Below are 20,973 nucleotides of genomic sequence, written 5' to 3'. Positions count from 1 at the left end.
AAAACAAAAGAAAAAAGCCCACCGCCACCTGATTTAGCCCAACTGCTATTAAAAAAAGAAATCAGGCTTTGGAGTCTCAGAACAAATGTATGATCAAAGGAATAAACAACATTTAAACCTGCAACATAGTAAAAAAAAAAACTGAGACTGCATTTGCTTTAAAATGACTTTAATGCAAACTGCAACACAATGCTCACACAAACAAATCTGGGATAGTAAGTGAAACAGTGGTAGCTACAGTAAACCACAGCAAATAAACACATTTAGAAAACAGTACGATGCAGCATGTAAAAAAAAAATGACATATTAACACATGACACAATTGGTGAGAAGTGAGTATTCACCGACCTTGTCCCAACGACGGTAAAATTTCTGATTCGTGTTAGAATTTCCTTTCATCGCAAGTGTCCTCAATCCTATAAACAGTACAGTTGTGTAGATGAAGTTGCAAAACAATCAAAATCAGCACAACTGCCAAAAATTGAGCCACAACAGTTTCTCATTGTTAACAGGTAATTTGCCATGACTGTTTGCATGAACTATATTTATTATATTTAACTATATTGATGACAACACTAACGGTCATGACGGTTTCAAATTAATAAAAGCAAAAATGGCTTATTGTTAGGCAATGATGCTAGTTTTGAATGTTATGCAACTGCTCGGTTTATAAAGCTGGGAAACCTGCGGTCAACTGAGACTGAAGAAATCAGTTGGATGAGTGATGAAACATTTCTCCCTGCAACAAGTACAGATTTCTATCTTTTTTTCAGAGCTAGCTGAAATATAATTTTGTGCTGTTCATTTTGCTTTAGGATAAACTGCTTAGTTTTCTGTGTTGTGGTGATGTTTGCAGCCCTCTGTGCTGGACTGGTGCAGGGCTAGGTGTGGTGTTCATTTTAGATGAAACCCCGCCAGATTCAATTCACGTCTGATTATTTTCCATTAACATTTTCTTACTGGTTTCCTTCAAAATGTTACATTGTATTATTGCATGGTTACATTGTAATGCTGGTTCTCTGAGTGAAGAGACTCACTCACATTCCATATGTAGCCGCTTACTTCCACCTATACTGGCTAGTGTACTTACTCAAAGAACCAGTGTTACAATGTAACCATGCATTCTTCATTCCTTCTTCCTGTTATATAACCCAAATGTTCAGTTTAACGTGTAAAAAGGTGACTGAATGTACTACAAGATAAGTTCAGTATATCTTTGTGTTGTCTGTCTTCACAAAACCTAAAAACCTCAGTTAGAGATAACGAGTATTGCAACACTGATTATCTACTTCCTTTGTCAACTCAGGCTTTCTGCTAAGTTGAGTCACCGCACACCAGAACGAAGCCCTTTGACAGATTATTTGGCTCTTTGTCTGCTAAAATGGATCAACTTACCACTATCTACTCCAATCTGAGACAACTGCTAAGTAACTGGAAAGGATATGTATACTGGGATATGTAACGGAGTGCAGAATAAAATTCAGTAATGTACAGAGCATTTAATCACTATGATCACAGCAAAAGCAGCCAAAGTTATTTTATAATAAGGTTAAAAAAAATGTCAGAATGCAAGCTGTCTAGCAATATGCAGGAGATTTAAAAGATATAAGAATTCTGCACACTAACTGGAGTTTAGTGTTTTTGGACACTCTAGTTTATGATGTTGATGAGAGCACCTCTTGAAATTCATAGGGGTTCCCCAGGTGAAGTTTACTTTGTTGGGAAGCTTCTGTTATTTCCCTCTGATGGGCAGGTGCTTGTGTTTGACTGGGAGGTGTTGCCCTACCCATTTCCTCGTAGACATCGGCTTCATGTGACTTCATACTCTGAGATCCTTTGCACTGACAGTCATTGTGAAAGGAGGAGAAAAAAGACAGAATTAACATACACTCACGATTTCCTGTGTTGAAATCAAAATGCATCATTTTCTCTCAATGCAGCATCCTCTGTGGAAATTTAAGAAGAAGTGTTAACCTAACTCAGACATGACTGTAATACCATTTTATTAGCGCTCAAATAACCTGAAATAAACTAGAAGAGGAGGGGGTTTAACTCAAAGGTGCCAACTGGCTGCACAAAGTTTTGAAACCAGTGGGGGTTTCTGTGGTTAGCTGCAGAGGATCTTGATGGCAACAAACAGGCAGTGTAGGTGGAAATACTTGTGACACATTTCCACCTCTTGCCTCGTGTATATATGTATATTCAAAGTGGCACATAAAAAGCTACTCACTTTAGAAATCACCACAAATCCAGTGAAGAGCAGAAGGAGAAAAACCACAGCTGATGACAAAGCGTACACCAGAAAGGAGTAAGTGGAGCCACCAAACTGAGCACCTGTAGGCACAAGGTCAAAGCATCCTACGAGGAACCAGACAGAGACGTTCAGAACCTCTGACCCTGTGCTAACATCATACTTATTGCACAGTTGGCACAATTCTTGATTGATACTCCAAATCTCAAAACGACACAAACTCCTTCACAAACATTTGACTTGTGAATACGTTACAGATGATTTCTCATTCATTATTGCCATCTGCAAAAATGTAATAACATTAAGAAAAATGGCGAGTGCATCTTTGAACAATTATTGAATGTTTATTTCTTTACAATCCAAAAGGTCTATTGCATTATTTATAATTAGGTTAACTCTCACACATCACTGATACAAAAATCCCTGACTACTGTATACTATTCGAGACAATGAGTCATACATCCCCATTTATATCAGCAGTGTCACCAGACGTATTTGTACAGTTACTTATTTAAGCTGTCTCTCACATACAACACTGGCTCATTTGATGTCATTTACAGACTTTGTTTCGTCAGTTGTCCACATGCCCACAGACTAACTTGTAAAAAGGCAAACGGTGCTGTTGTAATACAGGGGTTATGTTTTAGAGCCTTTAAGTGCTCCGTAGCACCTGATCTAATCAATTAAAAGTTATCCAGGACCCTCTGGGAACTAAAAAGAGGAGAAAGACTGCCTCTTTAGAGTCATCCCTCCCAAGCCAAGCCTTCCTCCATGTTTGGGGAGGCAGGGGAGCATGGCTGAACCCCAGGCACACATCTCTGTCACCTCCATGTCCGCTGACCTCTGTCCTCAGCTCCATCTCCAGAGGGAAAGGCAAACAACGTGAAGTAACAGACAGGGGTACCAACAGTAAGGATTTTTCCTAAACTTTTAAAAAGCTAGGTTCACACTTTAATTCATCTTTTGATATTGTTGCTGTGTGTATGAATCTGGCACCGTGTGTTAATGAGCAAATTTATATTTAATTTCAAATTCTTACGCAAAAAGTTGATAAAAAAAACTGCATCTATGAAAAGAGAAGAAACTTGGGCAACTCAAATATTAAAATCAGACCTGAACTTTCAAGATGTTTGAGACACCGTCTTATGCTTTGTACTCCAAGAGACGGGTACTATAACTCAAACTGGCCAAAAAGAAAGTCGATGCTGGTTGTGTGTAGACCAGTCAGAGTGCCCCTGTCGACTGCTGAAATCACTAAAGCATCATTACTGGACACAATGGAAGAAGGTGACCTGGTCTGTTGAATCACGTTTTCATTTACATCACATGGCACTAGGATGAAGTATTAGAAGAAAGCAACATGACAGAGACGATGTGATGCTTTGGGCAATGTTCTGCTGGGAAACCTCGGGTCTTGGCATCCATGAGGATGTTACTTTGACACGTGCCACCTGCCTAAGCGGTTTTGCAGACCATGTACAGCTTTTCATGGACATGGACATATTCCCTGGTGGCTATGGCTTCTTTCAAAAGGATAAAGTGCCGTTGCCACAAAGCAAAAACGGTTTAGGAAAGGCTTGATGAGCACAACAACGAAGCTGACGAGTCGACTTGATTTGATGTGCTAGACAAACAAGTCCAATTCCCAATACAACAGCACCACATACTTACTTTGGAAAAGAGTAGAGAGATTTTTGCCTTTATACTCAACAGTTCTGGAAATAAACAAAAAAACCCTCTAGTTTGAATAAAAAACAAAATTGCACTCACCAGCACCAACAAGGAGGAAGAATTCCATCTTTCCACGTATGCGGTCATCTGCAGAGGAAAGATTTTCCACGACAAACTCGCAGCAGTAGCGATCTGTGTCGCTGGCGTTCAGCTGAGAGATGGTGATATTCACAGAATGAAGGCTCGGGTCTCCCCTGACGCGAATGCGGCTTTTGTCAGCAGAATTTTTAACTGTAAAGTCTTCCTTGGTGTACTTGAACAGCACTTCTTCTTCAACCAGCCAGGATCGTTTGAGTGAGACTCCCAGGGGCGCTGGGTACCTCTGTTCAATCTCACAGGGAAGAACAACGGATTCACCCTCATACTGCTTCAAGAAGTGAATCTCACTGCAAACTTGATGAAAATTTTAAAAAATGAAAAAAAAAGAAAGGCATCACAAACAGAGAAGAACCACACGTGATTTATTTTTAGCCCGAATATATTTGTAATTTATCTCTGTCTCCTCTCGCTTTTTTATTACTCGTCTGACCAAAGCTAGCTGGGTTCTTAGGCCCTCAGATAGGGTCCTTCTTGTGATTCTACATACAGGGACGAAACTTCACTCCAGAACTTTAGAACAACTTACCACTCACGCTTTGCACCCGTGACTGTGTGGCCTCTTTTGAAAAGTAGCTTAAAACTTTTGTTCAATAGAAATTTGGGTTGTGGTTGTGGTTTGTGACCTTTTGCACAGTTTGTGTGTGTTCATTTCGCTTTCCTGGGTGATTTTTACTGATACCTATGCAAAACACTTTGTAACTGTTCCTCATCTTGAAAAGGACTATATAAATTAACTCTCTGTTTACTTAAAAGCGCATTTTCAAAAAAGTTGGGCTTGTGTAATACCATACAATGGTATACATTCAGTACATACATATAAATAAACAGTAAACAGCAGTGAAAAGTGTATATTCTAACATCATATTATAACAAATGTAAGAGATTATCCATCAGGACTTTTAAAAAGTGGCTTAGCCCAGAAATTATTCAGTGACTTTTCGGTTCAGCCTCACAGAAAAACGCAAACGATCAAACTGCCAGCCTGAGCTGTGCAAAAAAAAAAAAAAAAAAAACTTACCAAAACCAGTCTGTGTGATGACAAAAGCCCACGAGTAAGCCAGGTACTGAATCCCAGACATCTGGTCCACTACCACAAAGCAGTAAATAAGATCTGGAGAGAATTATGAGATTATAGATGGCAGGACTCTTAAATGGACTTCAAAACTAGATTAATTGAAAATGAAACTATGTGAAACTTCATTAGCCCCACCTTCAAACCTCAAGACACAAACAAAAGGAAGTAAAAACTAACCAAGCGGTTAGTGGAATAGTTCTCCCGGCTTTCTGAGTGTAAAACACAAGTCAAAAAAAAGAAAGAAGAGGAAATTCTTTGGACAGTGGCTGCTTTTTCATCCACTTTCAGTCCAGTACAGATCATTTTCATTGACCACTAATTCTTCTTTTTTAATTTGCTTATTTGTTTGTTAGCAACTCTGACCTACACTATATTGCAGAGTCTTCTCTCAGCTTTCCAATTCATTGTATTCATGTGTTCCAGTTACTCCGAAGGCCACAGGTGTATAAAATGAAGCACCTAGGCATGCAGACTGCTTCTACAAACATTTGTGAAACAATGGGTCACTCTCAGGAACTCGGTGAATTCCAGCTTGGAACAGAATTATAACAAAATGGAAGTGATTGGGAACAACAGCACTGCAGCTATGAACAGTTGTAAAGCCACAGAGTGGGGTAAACGGATCCGAGGCAGAAGTTGCCAACTTTCTGCAGAGTCAGTTGCTACTGGGGCTTGTTTTTCACGAGCTGAGCTCAGCCATAACAAGAGTACTTACAGAGAGCAACCCCTGCACCAAAGGGCAAGCTTTCTCCATGTCCTTTCATGTGATATGTTATACTCGCAGGCCTTGCAATCTTACAAGGCCTTGTTTAATGTTGTGAAATTTGATGACTGATAATATAATGTTTTGACTAATTTTCATTTTTGGTGTAACAACCAAAACTGAATTAGCTCGAGCTTGTACTAATAGCTACCGTCGCACAAAATTTGACAAAGATTTTATTCAAACAGTAGATCGCACACTCTTATAACAGAACCAGCCTCAGCTGTCGACTGGTCTGATAAACCTCATTGTGTGGGACCCCAGCAGCTGTTATAAAGTGGGGTGTTTACTAAAGCACAATGGGAAAAAATAAAAAATAAAAATGAGGAAGACATGGGTGCAGTGAGACGAGAGGAGGGGAGAAGACGTTGTTTCCTGTTGTTGCAGCAGCAGAGACGGCCTCAGATACAAACTGAGGTTGTTGCTTCTCCACGTGTGGGCTGACTTGACCACAATTTGAAACGGAGGCCCTTAATATTTCTTAAATATGTGTTATTAGAAGGTAGGACTGTTATCATATATTTAGCAAGAGATTGCCAAACTGTCTCGCACGTCTATTTTTAATCAACTGAAAAGCTTACATCAGACAATATCACAAAATACCCACAACTCTATTGCATTACAAATATAAAACCATGCACAATGTTTGAAAGTTCATGCTTTATTAGAATAGAATAGAATAGAATAGAATAGAATAGAATAGAATAGAATTCAACTTTATTGTCATTGCACATGTCACAGGTACAAGGCAACAAAATGCCTTGTTTGTAGCCAAACCCACAGAAATGCGGCAACACCAATAAGTCCATGATGTCTTCCTGACAGTCCAAAAAGACTCGTATAGATTGAAATTCTTTGTTTTTACATTCATCAGAGCCCAGCGTGCCCAAATATCAAAGAGAAATTAAAAATACATGCCATGGAAGAGTTCGGGTCTAAGGAGGTTGAAGAAATAGACTCATGCCACCCACAGAAGATAAAAATCAATTGAAAAGAATTGGAATATTGGAATATTTCAATTCCAAAATGAATGTTATACATTTGTCTATGAGCCTGGGAGTAGGGATGGGAATCTACAAGAATTGGTTCTTCTAGATTAGGCTAGGGATTTGTGTTTCAGGAGCGGGACCTCGCCTCCAAACACACCCCTTCCGGGTCATATATATATATCACCCACCCAGTTCTACAAGCTGTTTGTTCTCATGTTCGGGCTCCACCTTCCATCCCCTCTGCCAGGCCTGGGAGCTGCTGCCAGTCCCCATTGAGGCCTTCCCCAAACCCCAGCTCAATTCTTGATTAAGCCATTCGCCTTTATCTCTTAAAAAAAACGCTGCCCGCCTAAAATGAAGACGTGAGCCCAGCTAGTGAGTTGGTTTGTATTGATAAACGGTAATTTTGAGACAATGCGTTTCAGCTATTTTACAGTAACATGAAAGTAATGTAACGAGTAATGGAAATTAATTACTTTCTCCTGGGAGTAATTAAGTAAATTTTTTGAGTAATTATTGTAAGGGAGTGCAGAATTATTGGGCAAATGAGTATTTTGTCCACTTCATCCTCTTCATGCATGTTGTCTTACTCCAAGCTGTATAGGCTTGAAAGCTGCCACTTGCCACCAGTTTGGCCATATTTCAGAGCTGCAACATCACTGGAGTGCCCAAAAGCACAAGGTGTGCAATACTCAGAGACATGGCCAAGGTAAGAAAGGCTGAAAGACGACCACCACTGAACAAGACACACAAGCTGAAACGTCAAGACTGGGCCAAGAAATATCTCAAGACTGGTTTTTCTAAGGTTTTATGGACTGATGAAATGAGAGTGAGTCTTGATGGGCCAGATGGATGGGCCCGTGGCTGGATTGGTAAAGGGCATAGAGCTCCAGTCCGACTCAGACGCCAGCAAGGTGGAGGTGGAGTACTGGTTTGGGCTGGTATCATCAAAGATTAGCTTGTGGGGCCTTTTCGGGTTGAGGATGGAGTCAAGCTCAACTCCCAGTCCTACTGCCAGTTTCTGGAAGACACCTTCTTCAAGCAGTGGTACAGGAAGAAGTCTGCATCCTTCAAGAAAAACATGATTTTCATGCAGGACAATGCTCCATCACACGCGTCCAAGTACTCCACAGCGTGGCTGGCAAGAAAGGGTATAAAAGAAGAAAAACTAATGACATGGCCTCCTTGTTCACCTGATCTGAACCCCATTGAGAACCTGTGGTCCATCATCAAATGTGAGATTTACAAGGAGGGAAAACAGTACACCTCTCTGAACAGTGTCTGGGAGGCTGTGGTTGCTGCTGCACGCAATGTTGATGGTGAACAGATCAAAACACTGACAGAATCCATGGATGGCAGGCTTTTGAGTGTCCTTGCAAAGAAAGGTGGCTATATTGGTCGCTGATTTGTTTTTGTTTTGTTTTTGAATGTCAGAAATGTATATTTGTGAATGTGGAGATGTTATATTGGTTTCACTGGTAAAAATAAATAATTGAAATGGGTATATATTTGTTTTTTGTTTAGTTGCCTAATAATTATGCACAGTAATAGTCACCTGCACACACAGATATCCCCCTAAAATAGCTAAAACTAAAAACAAACTAAAAACTACTTCCAAAAACATTCAGCTTTGATATTAATGAGTTTTTTGGGTTCATTGAGAACATGGTTGTTGTTCAATAATAAAATTATTCCTCAAAAATACAACTTGCCTAATAATTCTGCACTCCCTGTATGTATGTTTGGGCTCGCTAAAGTTGTTTGAGTTCATCCAAGCTGGTGAGAGACGGTGTCGGGGTTTCACAGGAGTTCTTCAACGAGGATTTCTTTGCTATTTAGAGGACTCCACTTCCTTTAACTTGAGAGGGGCTTGGTTTTGGGTTGGGACATTTCTCTTTGATCACCTGCTGGTAAATCGAGGGTTCAGGATGTTACTCTGCACGGTGGTGAGCTTCACGCTTACAGTCATCGAGAGAGGAAGGGTGGAGGAAAATCAAAAATCAGTGAAGGGTACAAACAGAGTTAACACACGCTCTTGATTTCCTGTGTTAAAATCAAAGTTTGTCAAATTTTCTCAAGACCACATCCTCAACCGAAACTCTTCAGAAAAGCTTAACCTGAGTCTGACCTGACCCTGAAAAAAAAAGACTGCATTTTATCACTAATATGAATGTAATAAACAAGCAAGAAGAGGAGGGTTTCAAAATATGCCTCACTGAACTTTAAGAAAACATGCTGATAACTGCATGCACATGAAACCTGTGTGGTTTTTGTGGTGAGCTGCCGAGCAGGCATGACCGTAACAAGCAGCTACTTATTACACTTCCACTGTGCACGTGCGTTCTTATGTATATTCAAAGCAGCACATTGTAATCAGAAAGCCACTTTTTGCATACATCACCAAAAATCTAATGAGGAAAAGGAGAACTCCCACAGCTGATGACAAAGTGCACAGCAGAGAGGAGAAACTGGAACAACTATGCGACGCAAGGCCAGAACATCCTGCAAGATTCAGTTTCTCGGACACTGTGCTGCTGTCAGTTGCTTCAGCTCAATTTTAATAGTTAGTTAACCTAGTAAAAAAAATTTCAAATCCTACAAAACATTTCATTTATGAATGACAGATGATTTCTCATTCATTTGCGAACATTTCATCACATCAAGACAAATCATGAGTAACAGTTAATGGCTGCATATACTGTCATGACCTAAAAAATATTGTAGTTATTAGTTATTATAGACTATTCCATCACTTCTTTAACCCTTACTTGGCATCGCTGCTACTACTCCTCACTATCAGATACCATTCCCCATCTCCCAATTTATATCACCAGTCACTGCTGCTATCTCATTAAACTTACTCAGACATAAAATCTAAAAACATACGTAAAACTTGAATTTTATCTCTTTTTAATGTGTCTTAGTTTGATCGTGTTATTAGTTGACTGCACAGCCAAATAAGGTGAAATGGGAACATGATGCATAGCATGTGCTTCAGAGCCTCAGAGCACCGAGTCCAATCAATGAAAAGTCATCCAGTGATATTGATAGTGTTCGGAAAAGCTAGAAACTGTGGTGTGACCCACCTCGTACAGACATGCACAATGCTAGTCTCTCTAGGTTGGTACTGCTATCGGGTTGACTGTGCAGGATCAGCTGGCAGCATCATTGTTACCTGTGAATCTCTCCTGGTGTGCCCTAACTAATCAGAAGGATTGGCCATAGAGACAGAAACAGAAACAGACTTCATCCTCCAGGCAACATCCTCTGGGGCGATCGTGGCTCAAGAGTTGGCAGTTCGTCTTGTAATCGGAAGGTTGCCGGTTCGAGCCCCGGCTCCGACAGTCTCGGTCGTTGTGTCCTTGGGCAAGACAGAGGGCCCGGTGGTGCCAGTGCCCAGCAGCCTCGCCTCTGTCAGTGCGCCCCAGCTACAATGTAGCTTGCCATCACCAGTGTGTGAATGTATGGGTGGATTACTGAATGTGTAAAGCGCTTTGGGGTCCTTAGGGACTAAGTAAAGCGCTATACAAGTACAGGCCATGCCATTACCATTTACTCTGTTAGGCCCTACACCCACTGCCCTACATAGTGGACCCTGCATGGATAATAAGCAGAAGGGGAGCAAGAAGTGGCTGATATTAAAAAATAAAAAAACATAACAGCAGAGTGCAAGATGCTAGGATGCAGGCATAGATGGAACGTCAAAACCAAGTGGCCAACAGTTATCTGCTGGATTGTTTCAGGGACAGCTTGCACGTAGCAGAGGGCTGCCGTGGTCAAGAAATGACCGCAATCACTCTTCAGCTTCACTAAACATTTAAACTAAAAGAAGAAATCAAATTGTTGTATTACTAGCCTGAGCTGCAAACAAAGTTAGTGCACGGGTAAAGCAAGTAATCAATCCTGGATATCTTTTACACCACCACAAAGCACTGATTAAGCTCTGGAGGAAATCCACTGATCTAAACTATCACAGTATAAATAGTAAATGCATCAGGACTCAGAAGTTAAACCAAGGGAAAATTAATTTGCCTTGTATTCAAACCTAAAGATGCAAATAAGAGGAAGCATGCACTAACATTACAAGCTAAGCTCTTTAAACATTAAAAAGTTACTAAAGCCTAGAACATAACAAGAAGATCCCGAAGGAAACCCAGAAAGGTTCTTCAGTGTTCCTTCATGCTTTTGCTTGCAGGTTTGCTATTGAGACGATTATAGTAGCAGCCACAGTAGCGCTGACATTGAGTGCTTTTTCACATTCTTTATTTTATTTAGCCAGACCTAGGAAGCTGTCACATACATTATTCTGCAATAGCCCCATATTATACAGTACTGCAGCGATAGCATCTAACCAGTGCTGTGTAGGATTGGGGCTGTTGCAGAGTAATGTATGTGATTGCTTCCTATCACATACATTCATTGTAGACTGCTGTACTAAACTTCACCATAATTTAATTTACAGTTAATTCCATCATATCACAGGCACCATCTTACTTTCTTTGGTGTCAAAAAACACAAGGGAAATCTTTTTTAAGGTTCTGATCAATGTACAAGAATTTCATTTGTATGTCTTTTGTTTATCAGCAACATTTTCATTTTCATTTTTCTTCTGAGAGTCATTGGAAATGTGTTACTTTAACATACTGCAGTAATACTTCAATTCAATTCAGTTTTATTTGTATAGTTACCTCAAGGCGCTTTATATTGTAAGGTAAAGACACTAGAATAATACAAAGAAAACAGAAAATCCTGACAACCATATGACCCCCTATGAGCAAAGAAACTTCCAGCAGAACCAGGCTCAGGGAAGGGTCCCTTCTGTTGCTACCGTTTGGGGGTGAGCGGAGGAAGACGGGACAAAGACATGCTGTACTTGTGATCACTACAATAGAAACTTTGATTCAGTTTGCTCACTGCTCATTTATAATAAAGTCTTTACAGAAATACCCAAATGCAAACATGTTTACAAACTGGCAATATGCACCAGATTCAAAACATATTATATATAATGGAAAGATTCTGCGTGCTAACTGGAGTCCAATTTGTTTGGACCAGATGAGTTGACAAGTTGTTGTAGTTTATGATGGTGTTGAGATGAGAGGCACTCTCTGGGTTTTGTAGTTTCAATTTAGATTTCTTCACTTCACTTCTGAACTTGGAGCACACCATTTCCTCCAGATGGAGGGGGGCTGCTGTTTGACTGGGAGACTTCATCTCCTTTTAGGTGTGAGGATGTCACTTCACATGGTGGCGCACTTTCCACTTTCATTGAAAGAAGAGGAAAACAGAGTTAACGCGCACTCTCGATTTCCCATATCGAAGTTTGTCTCAAGATGTCGTCCTCAACAGGAACTCTTACTTGACTCTGACGTGACTTACCTGGGAAAAAATACTGTATTTCAGCACTAATAAAAATTTACTAAACAAACAAGAAGAAGCGGATTTTCAAAGTGTTTCTGACTGAACTTTAAGACAAACATCCTCGTAACTGACTGAAACCACGTCATGAAACTAAGCTTTGTTTTTAATGTCTCCTGTCTTCGTCAGTGACAGGTATCTTCGTCATTAGACACTTGTACACAAACATGCAATGAAAGGTTCATAGCTGTTGTGAAACTGATGTAAAGCGTATGCTTCAGAGCCTGTAAGAGCCATGAAGAAGCCAGAGGTTGGCTGATGGTCACTAAGAGGATACCACAAAAGAGAAGGAAGACTGAAAATTTCCACTTCGAGCATGTTGTGCTTTATGGTTCCATGTGGTAAGCCTTGAGAGCTGCTCTGAAAAGCAATAACGCTTTCAGTTATATATGTATGTTTGGTTTATATCATTTTACAATCATCACAGTTTTGCTTTCTTTAACTTTTTAAAACTAAAACAGGTTTCTATTTTATAAAAATTTCACCGCTTGTTATTGCTGTGGTGATCAAAAAAAGTTTGGACGGTTGTTCGTGTGTGTGAATTCTTACGACGCTATAGCCGGTGGGCTTCAAGGTATATTTTGAAATCATATTATAAGAAATGTTAGAAAATATCCACTAGCTCTTTAAGAAAGTGACTTCCTGTGGCTCAGCTCAGAAATTACCACAGCTGCACGTACAGTTCCCACTGAAAGTTGACACCAAAATATCGAAATACCGGCCTGAGCTGCACAAAGAAATTTACCAACCCACTTTGTGTGATGACAAAAGCCCGAAGGCATGCCAGGCACTGTAACACCACCGCAAAGCACTAATTGAAGCCTAGAAGGTAATCTACTGACATAAACTGCGAGTATACAGCAAATGGATCAGGACTTTGAACATTTGAGGCAAAGTGAAACTTCGTTGGGCCCACGTTCAAACCTCAAGACACGAACAAAAGGAAATGTGTAACTAACCAACATCACAAACGTTGAAAAACACTCATGTGTTGAACATAACTGCAAGAACTTAATGGAAGAGTTTCACCACCAATTGTTCGAAGAATGACTTTGTTGTGTAATCATTATTAAAATGGTTCTAAGTAGAAGTAGTAGGAGTAGAAGTAGCATACCCAGAAAGGTTCTTGAGGGGTTCTTCAGTGAATCACTTTGTGATATCAGGGGTTTGCTAGTAGCATTGACATTACAGTGGGGCAAAAAAGTATTTAGTCAGCCACCGATTGTGCAAGTTCCCCCACTTAAAATGATGACAGAGGTCAGTAATTTGCACCAGAGGTACACTTCAACTGTGAGAGACAGAATGTGAAAAAAAAAAATCCATGAATCCACATGGTAGGATTCATGGATAGCACGAGCAAGACAAAACCACCCGACAATAAAAACCAGCACTATGGTAAAAAGCTGTTTACAGCTCATGATCACTTCTTGTTGTATTACTTCTTGTCAGTACTAGTCATTCTGAGAACAGCAGGCAGGAAGAGACCACAGAAATAAATAAGCAGTACACTGCACCGTTGGTGTCTGCAGACACAGTGGTTAACACTGTAGTCGTCCAGACTTTAAAGAACAAAATGTTAACTCAGTTTCACAAAGTTGGCTTTTAATCCAGAGCTGCTGCAGTTTGCTTTGTGTTGCTTTCCCTCTTTAATGCATTAGACAGAGATTACTGAGACATGTGACCACACTTCACTTCTATGAACCTGAGTGAAACCTAAGTTTCACTAAATATCTGTCTTCACCACCATTGGTCTTTATGCTCTTTGCTTTTCTGCGTCTGTTGCATCCAGCCAGAGACATGGCATACTTGTTGGAGTGTCTCTCTGGTAAGGGGGCCCCTTCTCACAAAAAAAAATCCCTTCAGGTGATGAGGAAGAGCGCCATTCAGACCCACAGAAAAAGAAGAACGGTGTGTTTTAATGCTACGGTTCAAAAGGACACATGAGGTACAGATTATCTGATGAACCCCTCCACCTGGCTGTCCTTTCAGCCTTTTTGTGCGGCATGTCTCTTTGCAGATGTCCATGAGGTGGTGTGGCTTGTTTTCAGTGACAGTGACACTGGTCACAGCTGGGTCACAGCTGCTCTATCAAAGCCCTCAGAGCTTGATTGAATTTTAGCTGTTTCTTTGCATAGTTAATTTGAGTTGTGCACCTGCAATTGTGGTGTGTGTTGACCCCTGGGCAGGTGTGAGATATTATCAGTTTTGGTCTGTGTGGAGTTTCTCCCTCTCTGCAAGTATAGTAACATAGTCAGTTCATGGGGGGTTTGTTGTGTGCTTGCTTTGGGCCTAATTGGGTTACTGAGTTGAATATTTAAACAGCCAACTGCTAAGCTTCTTAAAGTAGATAAGTAAAGGGAGGATTCCACTTTAGTTGAGGTACGTGTTTGTCTCTTTGCACTAAATGACCTGAGGCCATGCTGGGTTTCCCCCCCTTCCTGGGCCTCATGGCAGCGATAGAGGAATTTGTTGCGGTGCCATGTGAACGCTTTCTGGAAGGGGAACTAGTCAGACATCAACACTGCCAATTGTGGTTTCACCAGGAAACTTGACTAAGAGCTAATTTAGTTGTTAATATTGTATGAAAAGGAAAAAGAAAAGTTGAAGCAAAGCATAGACATGGAATAAAGAATGCTGAATATGGAGATGCCACGAAGGAAGAAATGAGGAAAACCTCAGATGACTCAGTATACTGAAAGGAGGATACTAGTGATCCACTGTGGAGACCCCCTAAAGGGTGATGGATGGACTCAACAAAAACAAGATGACAAATGAAATGAAACGTGTGCAGAAAAAACCTCCGCACGCACATCACGACAAACCAGCTTTGAATTTCAAGATGGATTTTATTGCAGCAGGTCAATAAAATATTACAAAGGATGCACATAGCCAGAAAAATATTTACGCCAAACCAGAAAGTGAACTGACCCCCACCAGCCAAGTTCAGGCACAAATGTCCAACTGCAACATTTTCTTCTGTGTGTTAACTGGAGTTGCGAGTGTCGCTCTAGGTTTTGATGCTGTTGAGAGCTGCTCTTGGAGTTTCATAGTGGTTCTCTGACGAGGATCTCTTCGCTGGGCTGTCTCTGTACTCGGAGCACCCTATGTCCTTCAGACGGAGAGGGGCCTCTTTTTGACTGGGAGACTTCATCTCCTCGTAGATAGGGGCCGGACTATGTGACTTCGCATTGTGGCGTGCTTTGCCCTGACAATCATTGAGCGAGGAAGAGAAGTAAAATAAAGACTTAACACACATTCTCAATTTCCTGTGTCAAAATCAAAGTTTGTCATTTTCTCTCAAGGCGACATCCTTAGTGGGAACTCTTAACCTGACCCTTTCTTGGAAAAAATAAAGGCCAATTTAAGCACATAATGTAAGTAAATGATACAAATTTGTTAAACTAAGAAGAAGAAGAGGGTTTTTGAAAGTGTTCTTCACTGAACTTTAAGACAAACATGTTGATAACTGGCTGCACAAAGTTGTGAAACCAGCGTGGTTTCTGTGGTGAGCTGCAGATCAGCCGTGATCTTAACAAACAGGTGCTGCTTGTGCTAATGCTTCAGTTAGATTTCACTCTCTTGCCCCTGTGTACGAGCATACTCAAGGTAGCACATCACAATCAAAAAAAGACACTCACTTTACATAACACACATCCAGTGAGGAGCAGGAGGAGGAGGAGAACGCCCACAGCTGATGACAAAACGTACAGCAGAGAGGAGTAACTGGAGCAACCGCACCAATGACCACCTGAGGAGAAGCAGAAAGAGGAAGGCGTGTTTAAAATGTGAAACTCCATACCATTCCCCTTTCTTCAACATAGACACACAATCAGAATCAGAAGTCACTTCCTTCTTAGTTTTAAGCTGCAGTTTGAATAATATACCTCAAAAGGATATCAGATAGTGTGGAAACTTCTGCAAACTTTAGGATAAACAGCTCCAAAAAAAAATAAAAATCCCCTAAATGTTCATAAATAGGCAAATGTTATCAAACATCTGATAAGATTTGGTTTGCACATTAAAAGCAGGAGATATGCTAAGCAGCACAATGACCTTTAAAGCCTTAAAAACAAAGTGTACACATCCCTAAACCTGCTGAAGATTACAGGATATCTGTTTACAGAGGGGGAAATGTAGAACATCATGACACAAATGATTACAACTTTAAAATAAGACTTCATTAGAATAAAAAACAAAAAGCTTTCAGTTGTTTCCAAATTGAAGATAAGCTTAAAGGATATAGTTCACACTACATTCAGAAACAACCCCTCAATACCAGATACCATCAAAGGAAATGAGTCAGAAATATTCCTGTTCTCATCACTAGCGCTATCAGATTGATTTGGTTAGCACCTTATTAAACTTATCTCACATGCACAATATATTAATTTCTGCTATTGTCTTTGTGTTATCAGTTTTTCACATGCCTACAGAGAAAGAAAAGGGCAAAAGACATTGGAACATTGTTGATGTGAAACTAATACAGACCATAAGCTTTGCTGGCTGTAAAAGCCCCACAGCAACACAGTGTTATTGATTACATCATCAGTGGCAGCTTTGTTAGTAAAAGCTAGAAATTTTCACAATTAGTATGGAAAGAAGTTTCATCTTGAACAGCAAATACCAGTCAGCTGAAGTCACCTGGTGAGAAATTCTCACTGTGATGTGACCCACCTTGTACAGAAATAAAGAATACACGTCTCCCTAGGCTGGTACTGCTATCGGGTTGACCGTGCAGAAGCAGCTGGCAGCTGTACAAAGCACTGTCTTCTGGCTGCAGCTGCTGCAGGGTGAGGTTGTAGGTGATGCCGCCGGGGCCGGGCGCAGAGGACAACTGGACCCTCTCAACAGGGAACTGAGAGGAGGAGGAAGAACGGCTGCCGCTGTGGTGCTGCTTTGAGTTGTACAGCAGCTCTACAGGTCCCCGACCCTTCTGCCTCTTTAGAATCACCCCCTCCACGGCCAAGCCTTCCCCACGTTGGGGGAGGCAGGGGAGTACCGCCGAACCCCCAGCACATCTCTCTATCACGTACTCTGGATAAGTGTCCACTGACTCAGGGACATCTCCAAAAGGAAAGGGAATAAAAACGATATAATGGATATGGGTGCCACTAGTAAGGATCAAGTTCCAAATCTGATTTTATTATGTGCATGAGTCTGGCATGATATGTTAAGGAGGAAATGTGCCATACTTAGGAAAAAACAAACAACCAGAACTGCTCTGTTAAACTTTTAAGATGTTTGAGGCACTGCTGAGACGCTATGTTACGCTTTTTACATCCCCAAAGAAAAAAAGCTTCATCGTAGCACTGTAATATGGTTTGGAAAGTGTAAGTGTAGTTTAATGCTAAACCTAAAATAAATCAAAAAGTACACTCACCAGCACCAACAAGGAGGAAGAATTCCGTCTTTGATGGTATCTTTTCATCTGCAGAGGAAAGATTTTCCACGACAAACTCGCAGTAGTAGCGGTCTGTGTCGCTGGCGTTCAGCTGAGAGATGGTGATATTCAGAGAATAAAGGCTCGGGTCTCCACTGACGCTAATGCGGCTTTTGTCAGCAGAATTGTCAACTGTAAAGTCTTCCTTGGTGTACTTGAACAGCACTTCTTTATGATTCAGCCAGGTGCGTTTCAGGTAGACTCCCAAGGGCGATGGGTCCCTGTGTTCAATCTCACAGGGAAGAACGACAGATTCACCCTCATGCCGCTTCAAGAAGCGAATCTCACTGTGAGCTTTAGATGAAATTAAAATGACAAAAAAAAGAAGCACATCACAAACAGAGAAGAACTAAACATAATTTATTTTTAGCCCAAATTTTCATAAAACTGGGGTATGCAAAATGTAAATACCAGCAATGAAGGTGTATGTGTTTGTATACAGACAGTATGCACCTAAACAAATGTTTCTAGCGAACGATAAGCTCTTTAATGCGCCGCTCTGTTGTACTACATGCAAAATGTGGTTTGGCATTTATTGAAATAAGGAAGATATTCACTGAAAAGGATGTTATTCTCAAACCAAACGGCATTATGTGACAGATTTTCAGGTTACCAGTTCCACCAACTGGCACTCTACGCCAAGATCACAAAGTGGTGAACCACTTCCCATCTTTACTTTTGAAAGAGTGCCTCTGACTCATGATAGTATTGTATAACATAATAAGGCTTTAGCTGTTACATATTAAAAATTCAAAAGATCTCTCTACATTTTTTTCCGTTAAATGTATTGTTCAAATGATTTGCAAACCATTCTAGTTGCTTTTTAATTTCCATTTTAGATAAGCATGTTTTAAAGTGTTGGAAAAATAAAGATAATTTTCACGTATTTTTTAAAACATTTCACAGATAATTACTGCAGTGGGGGGCAACAAATATATTAAATATGAAGAGTATTGTTCAGCAGAATGTAAAACAAATTGTATGTTTGAAGTCTAGATTACAATCTATCATTGTAATAGACATTAGACTTGCCTAGTGACTATATTTCAATTTCACACTATAACAAAAGGCAAAAAGGTTCAATAAATGTGACCAGACTATTTTCACAGATTTCCAGTGCGCTCTTTTTTGCTTCTATCATTTTATCCACCAGCACTCCAAGTGACTTCAGATTCCTTCGCACAGAAATTACCCAAACCACTGTGCCGCATGCACAATTCACATTGAAAGAAAAACCAGTGATCAAACCACCACCAGCCACCAGCCTGAGGAACACAACCAAACTTACCAAACCCAATCTGCGTGATGACTACAGCCCACAAAAAAGCAAGGTATTGGATCCAAATCATCTTTTACATCACACACTTAAGATCTTGTGGGAAGCCACTGATGGAAACCATAACAGCAGAGATGCAAGTGTAAAAAACTGAATTTCAAGTGTGTCTTACAGTAAATGAAACCAAGAGGAACTCCATTAGCTCCACCTTCAAACCTCAAGACATTCACAAGAGGAAGCGCGAACAAATGAACATCACGACTGTTGGATCAGCTCCTCCTACAGCCATGAATTAAAGCATTTAACACCTCAGCTGAAACAGTTTAGGATCATATTGAGTATTTGCTGAGCACTGGCTCTAAAGAAAGAAGCAGCATGTGCTCTCTTTTGTCTTAACTTCAATTAACTTCAATAGCAGAGCTTTATTTGCATTAATTGGGTTTCACATGTTTCGGAAAAAAACTTTCCTCACATAGTATTTCTGTATGTCCCAGAGGAAATGATGCTGAAGACTCGTCCGTGAACAGGATGTGTCTGCTTTTTGATGATAATTTGCATCATTGGAGAGAGACTAGAAAATAGGTCCAGTGACTGAAGGGAGCTAAAAAGATATTTTATTACTGAAAAATTAATCAAGAAACTCAAGAAAGTACTCTGAAAACATTCAGATCTCAAGTTTTTACTGAAGAATGTAACAGCTTCAGTACATGTTAAATAAACTTGGTCTCAGCTATAAGACAATTGGATCATTCTTCAATATTAGCGATTCACCTTCTATCTACAGACAAAACTACCGAGTATTTCGTTAATCTAGATAAGAATCCTCATTGTTTCTGACTTATGGGGAATTCCAGTTATCAAAACATTCATCATGCTATTGTTCACATTCCAATTAGCAGATATAAGAAAAACAGAACAAATAGGACAGCAGTGTAATGTCATTTGAATGCATCAACAACTGAAGCATGGTAGAAAAAAGTGCATTTCGTGCAACCTCGACCTGCACAAACTAATTTCGTGCTCTAGATTTGTATCAGGAAAACCACAATTAGGTGTCAGAGGTGGCTTTATAGCATTTTTCTGAATAATGAGTCACAGTTTGAGAACTCGCTTTATTTTTGAACTGTTATCTTTACTTCAGTGGCTGAATGTGGATGCATTCAAATAAAAATCTATTAAGTAAATCTTAAGTAAGTAATACTTACTTAAGCAATTAAGTAAGTCTTACTTACTTAAGATTTACTTAATAGAATTTTATATGAAGACTTACTTAAGTAATTAAGTAAGTCTTCATAAATGAAGACAGAAAACTAAACAGCAGTGACGTTTGTAGGGTTACTGAAGTTGGGCTAGCTGGTATATAATGATGTGCTACGTGACCGCTAGCGACACAGCTATGTTAGCATAATATAAACAAGCTAACTTTCTTTCCACTTGATAAAAGTTAACGTGAGTGTTCTCGGTGGTCAGGAACAAATGTAATCGCATGGCAGGATGCTGTAAAAGGACCAAACTTCAGCCAGGAGAACAACTGAGATAATCCATCCACAATACGAGGTTAGTCATTCATATACTGCTGCATGGGCTGTGCTATAGTTACATCGTAAGGTTTTAAAAACTGAGCTTAAATAAATGATTAGCGGTAATAAAAGCCGAGAGAGGTCAACGGTGATCACTGACTTTTTTTAGGAGCTTTTTGAGATTAAATAGAAGAAAATACAAAACATTAAACATGTTAACAACACAAAAGCCATATTAAACGCAGACTACTTTAGACCCGGAAGTAGAATTCGGCACGTCATCACTTGATAATCGGTTTGCATGTCCACATGACCAAAACCGGAAGTGACGTCATTTCGCGGAAATGTAGTTTTTTACCATCAGGACCTTACGAGTCTATACTTGTGTTTTTAAAAGTTATGTTTGACTTT

The 20,973-nt window shown here is 40.1% G+C and overlaps 2 protein-coding genes across 2 annotated transcripts; both read right to left on the bottom strand.

Annotated features, from left to right (window-relative positions):
• Window positions 1–251: 251 nt before the first annotated feature.
• On the bottom strand, window positions 252–5,384 carry LOC146668279 (uncharacterized). The gene is made up of 4 exons (XM_085410186.1): window positions 5,100–5,384; window positions 4,022–4,375; window positions 2,231–2,358; window positions 252–1,841 (listed from the first exon to the last, which is right to left on the bottom strand). The coding sequence occupies exons 1-4, from the start codon at window positions 5,158–5,160 to the stop codon at window positions 1,656–1,658; spliced, it is 729 nt and encodes a 242-aa protein (XP_085266312.1). The 5' UTR covers window positions 5,161–5,384; the 3' UTR covers window positions 252–1,655.
• A 9,780-nt stretch (window positions 5,385–15,164) lies between these two features.
• Window positions 15,165–19,472, bottom strand: LOC146668278 (uncharacterized). The gene is made up of 5 exons (XM_085410181.1): window positions 19,055–19,472; window positions 17,707–18,060; window positions 17,001–17,390; window positions 15,965–16,074; window positions 15,165–15,531 (listed from the first exon to the last, which is right to left on the bottom strand). Exons 1-5 carry the CDS (start codon window positions 19,113–19,115, stop codon window positions 15,334–15,336), a joined length of 1,113 nt encoding a protein of 370 aa, XP_085266307.1. The 5' UTR covers window positions 19,116–19,472; the 3' UTR covers window positions 15,165–15,333.
• Between the last annotated feature and the right edge of the window lie 1,501 nt (window positions 19,473–20,973).

The sequence above is a fragment of the Rhamphochromis longiceps genome, linkage group LG6 (genome assembly GCF_057381845.1).
Source record: "Rhamphochromis longiceps isolate RC_006_pf linkage group LG6, R_longiceps_female_GT1.1, whole genome shotgun sequence".
NCBI lineage: Eukaryota > Metazoa > Chordata > Actinopteri > Cichliformes > Cichlidae > Rhamphochromis > Rhamphochromis longiceps.
The sequence above is the reverse complement of the archived record's forward strand: the minus strand, read 5'-3'. Positions and strand labels throughout refer to the sequence as shown.

What these genes read in the sequence shown, in the direction of transcription:
- LOC146668279 (XM_085410186.1), bottom strand. Translation starts at nt 5,160, where the DNA reads ATGTCTGGGATTCAGTACCTGGCTTACTCGTGGGCTTTTGTCATCACA. An exon ending in CTTCCTCCTTGTTGGTGCTG is followed by an intron (nt 2,359 to 4,021) that starts GTGAGTGCAATT and finishes GGTTCCTCGTAG; the next exon opens with GATGCTTTGACCTTGTGCCT. An exon ending in GATTTGTGGTGATTTCTAAA is followed by an intron (nt 1,842 to 2,230) that starts GTGAGTAGCTTT and finishes AATGACTGTCAG; the next exon opens with TGCAAAGGATCTCAGAGTAT.
- LOC146668278 (XM_085410181.1), bottom strand. Translation starts at nt 19,115, where the DNA reads ATGATTTGGATCCAATACCTTGCTTTTTTGTGGGCTGTAGTCATCACG. An exon ending in CATCACGCAGATTGGGTTTG is followed by an intron (nt 18,061 to 19,054) that starts GTAAGTTTGGTT and finishes TTTCATCTAAAG; the next exon opens with CTCACAGTGAGATTCGCTTC. An exon ending in CTTCCTCCTTGTTGGTGCTG is followed by an intron (nt 17,391 to 17,706) that starts GTGAGTGTACTT and finishes TTCCTTTTGGAG; the next exon opens with ATGTCCCTGAGTCAGTGGAC.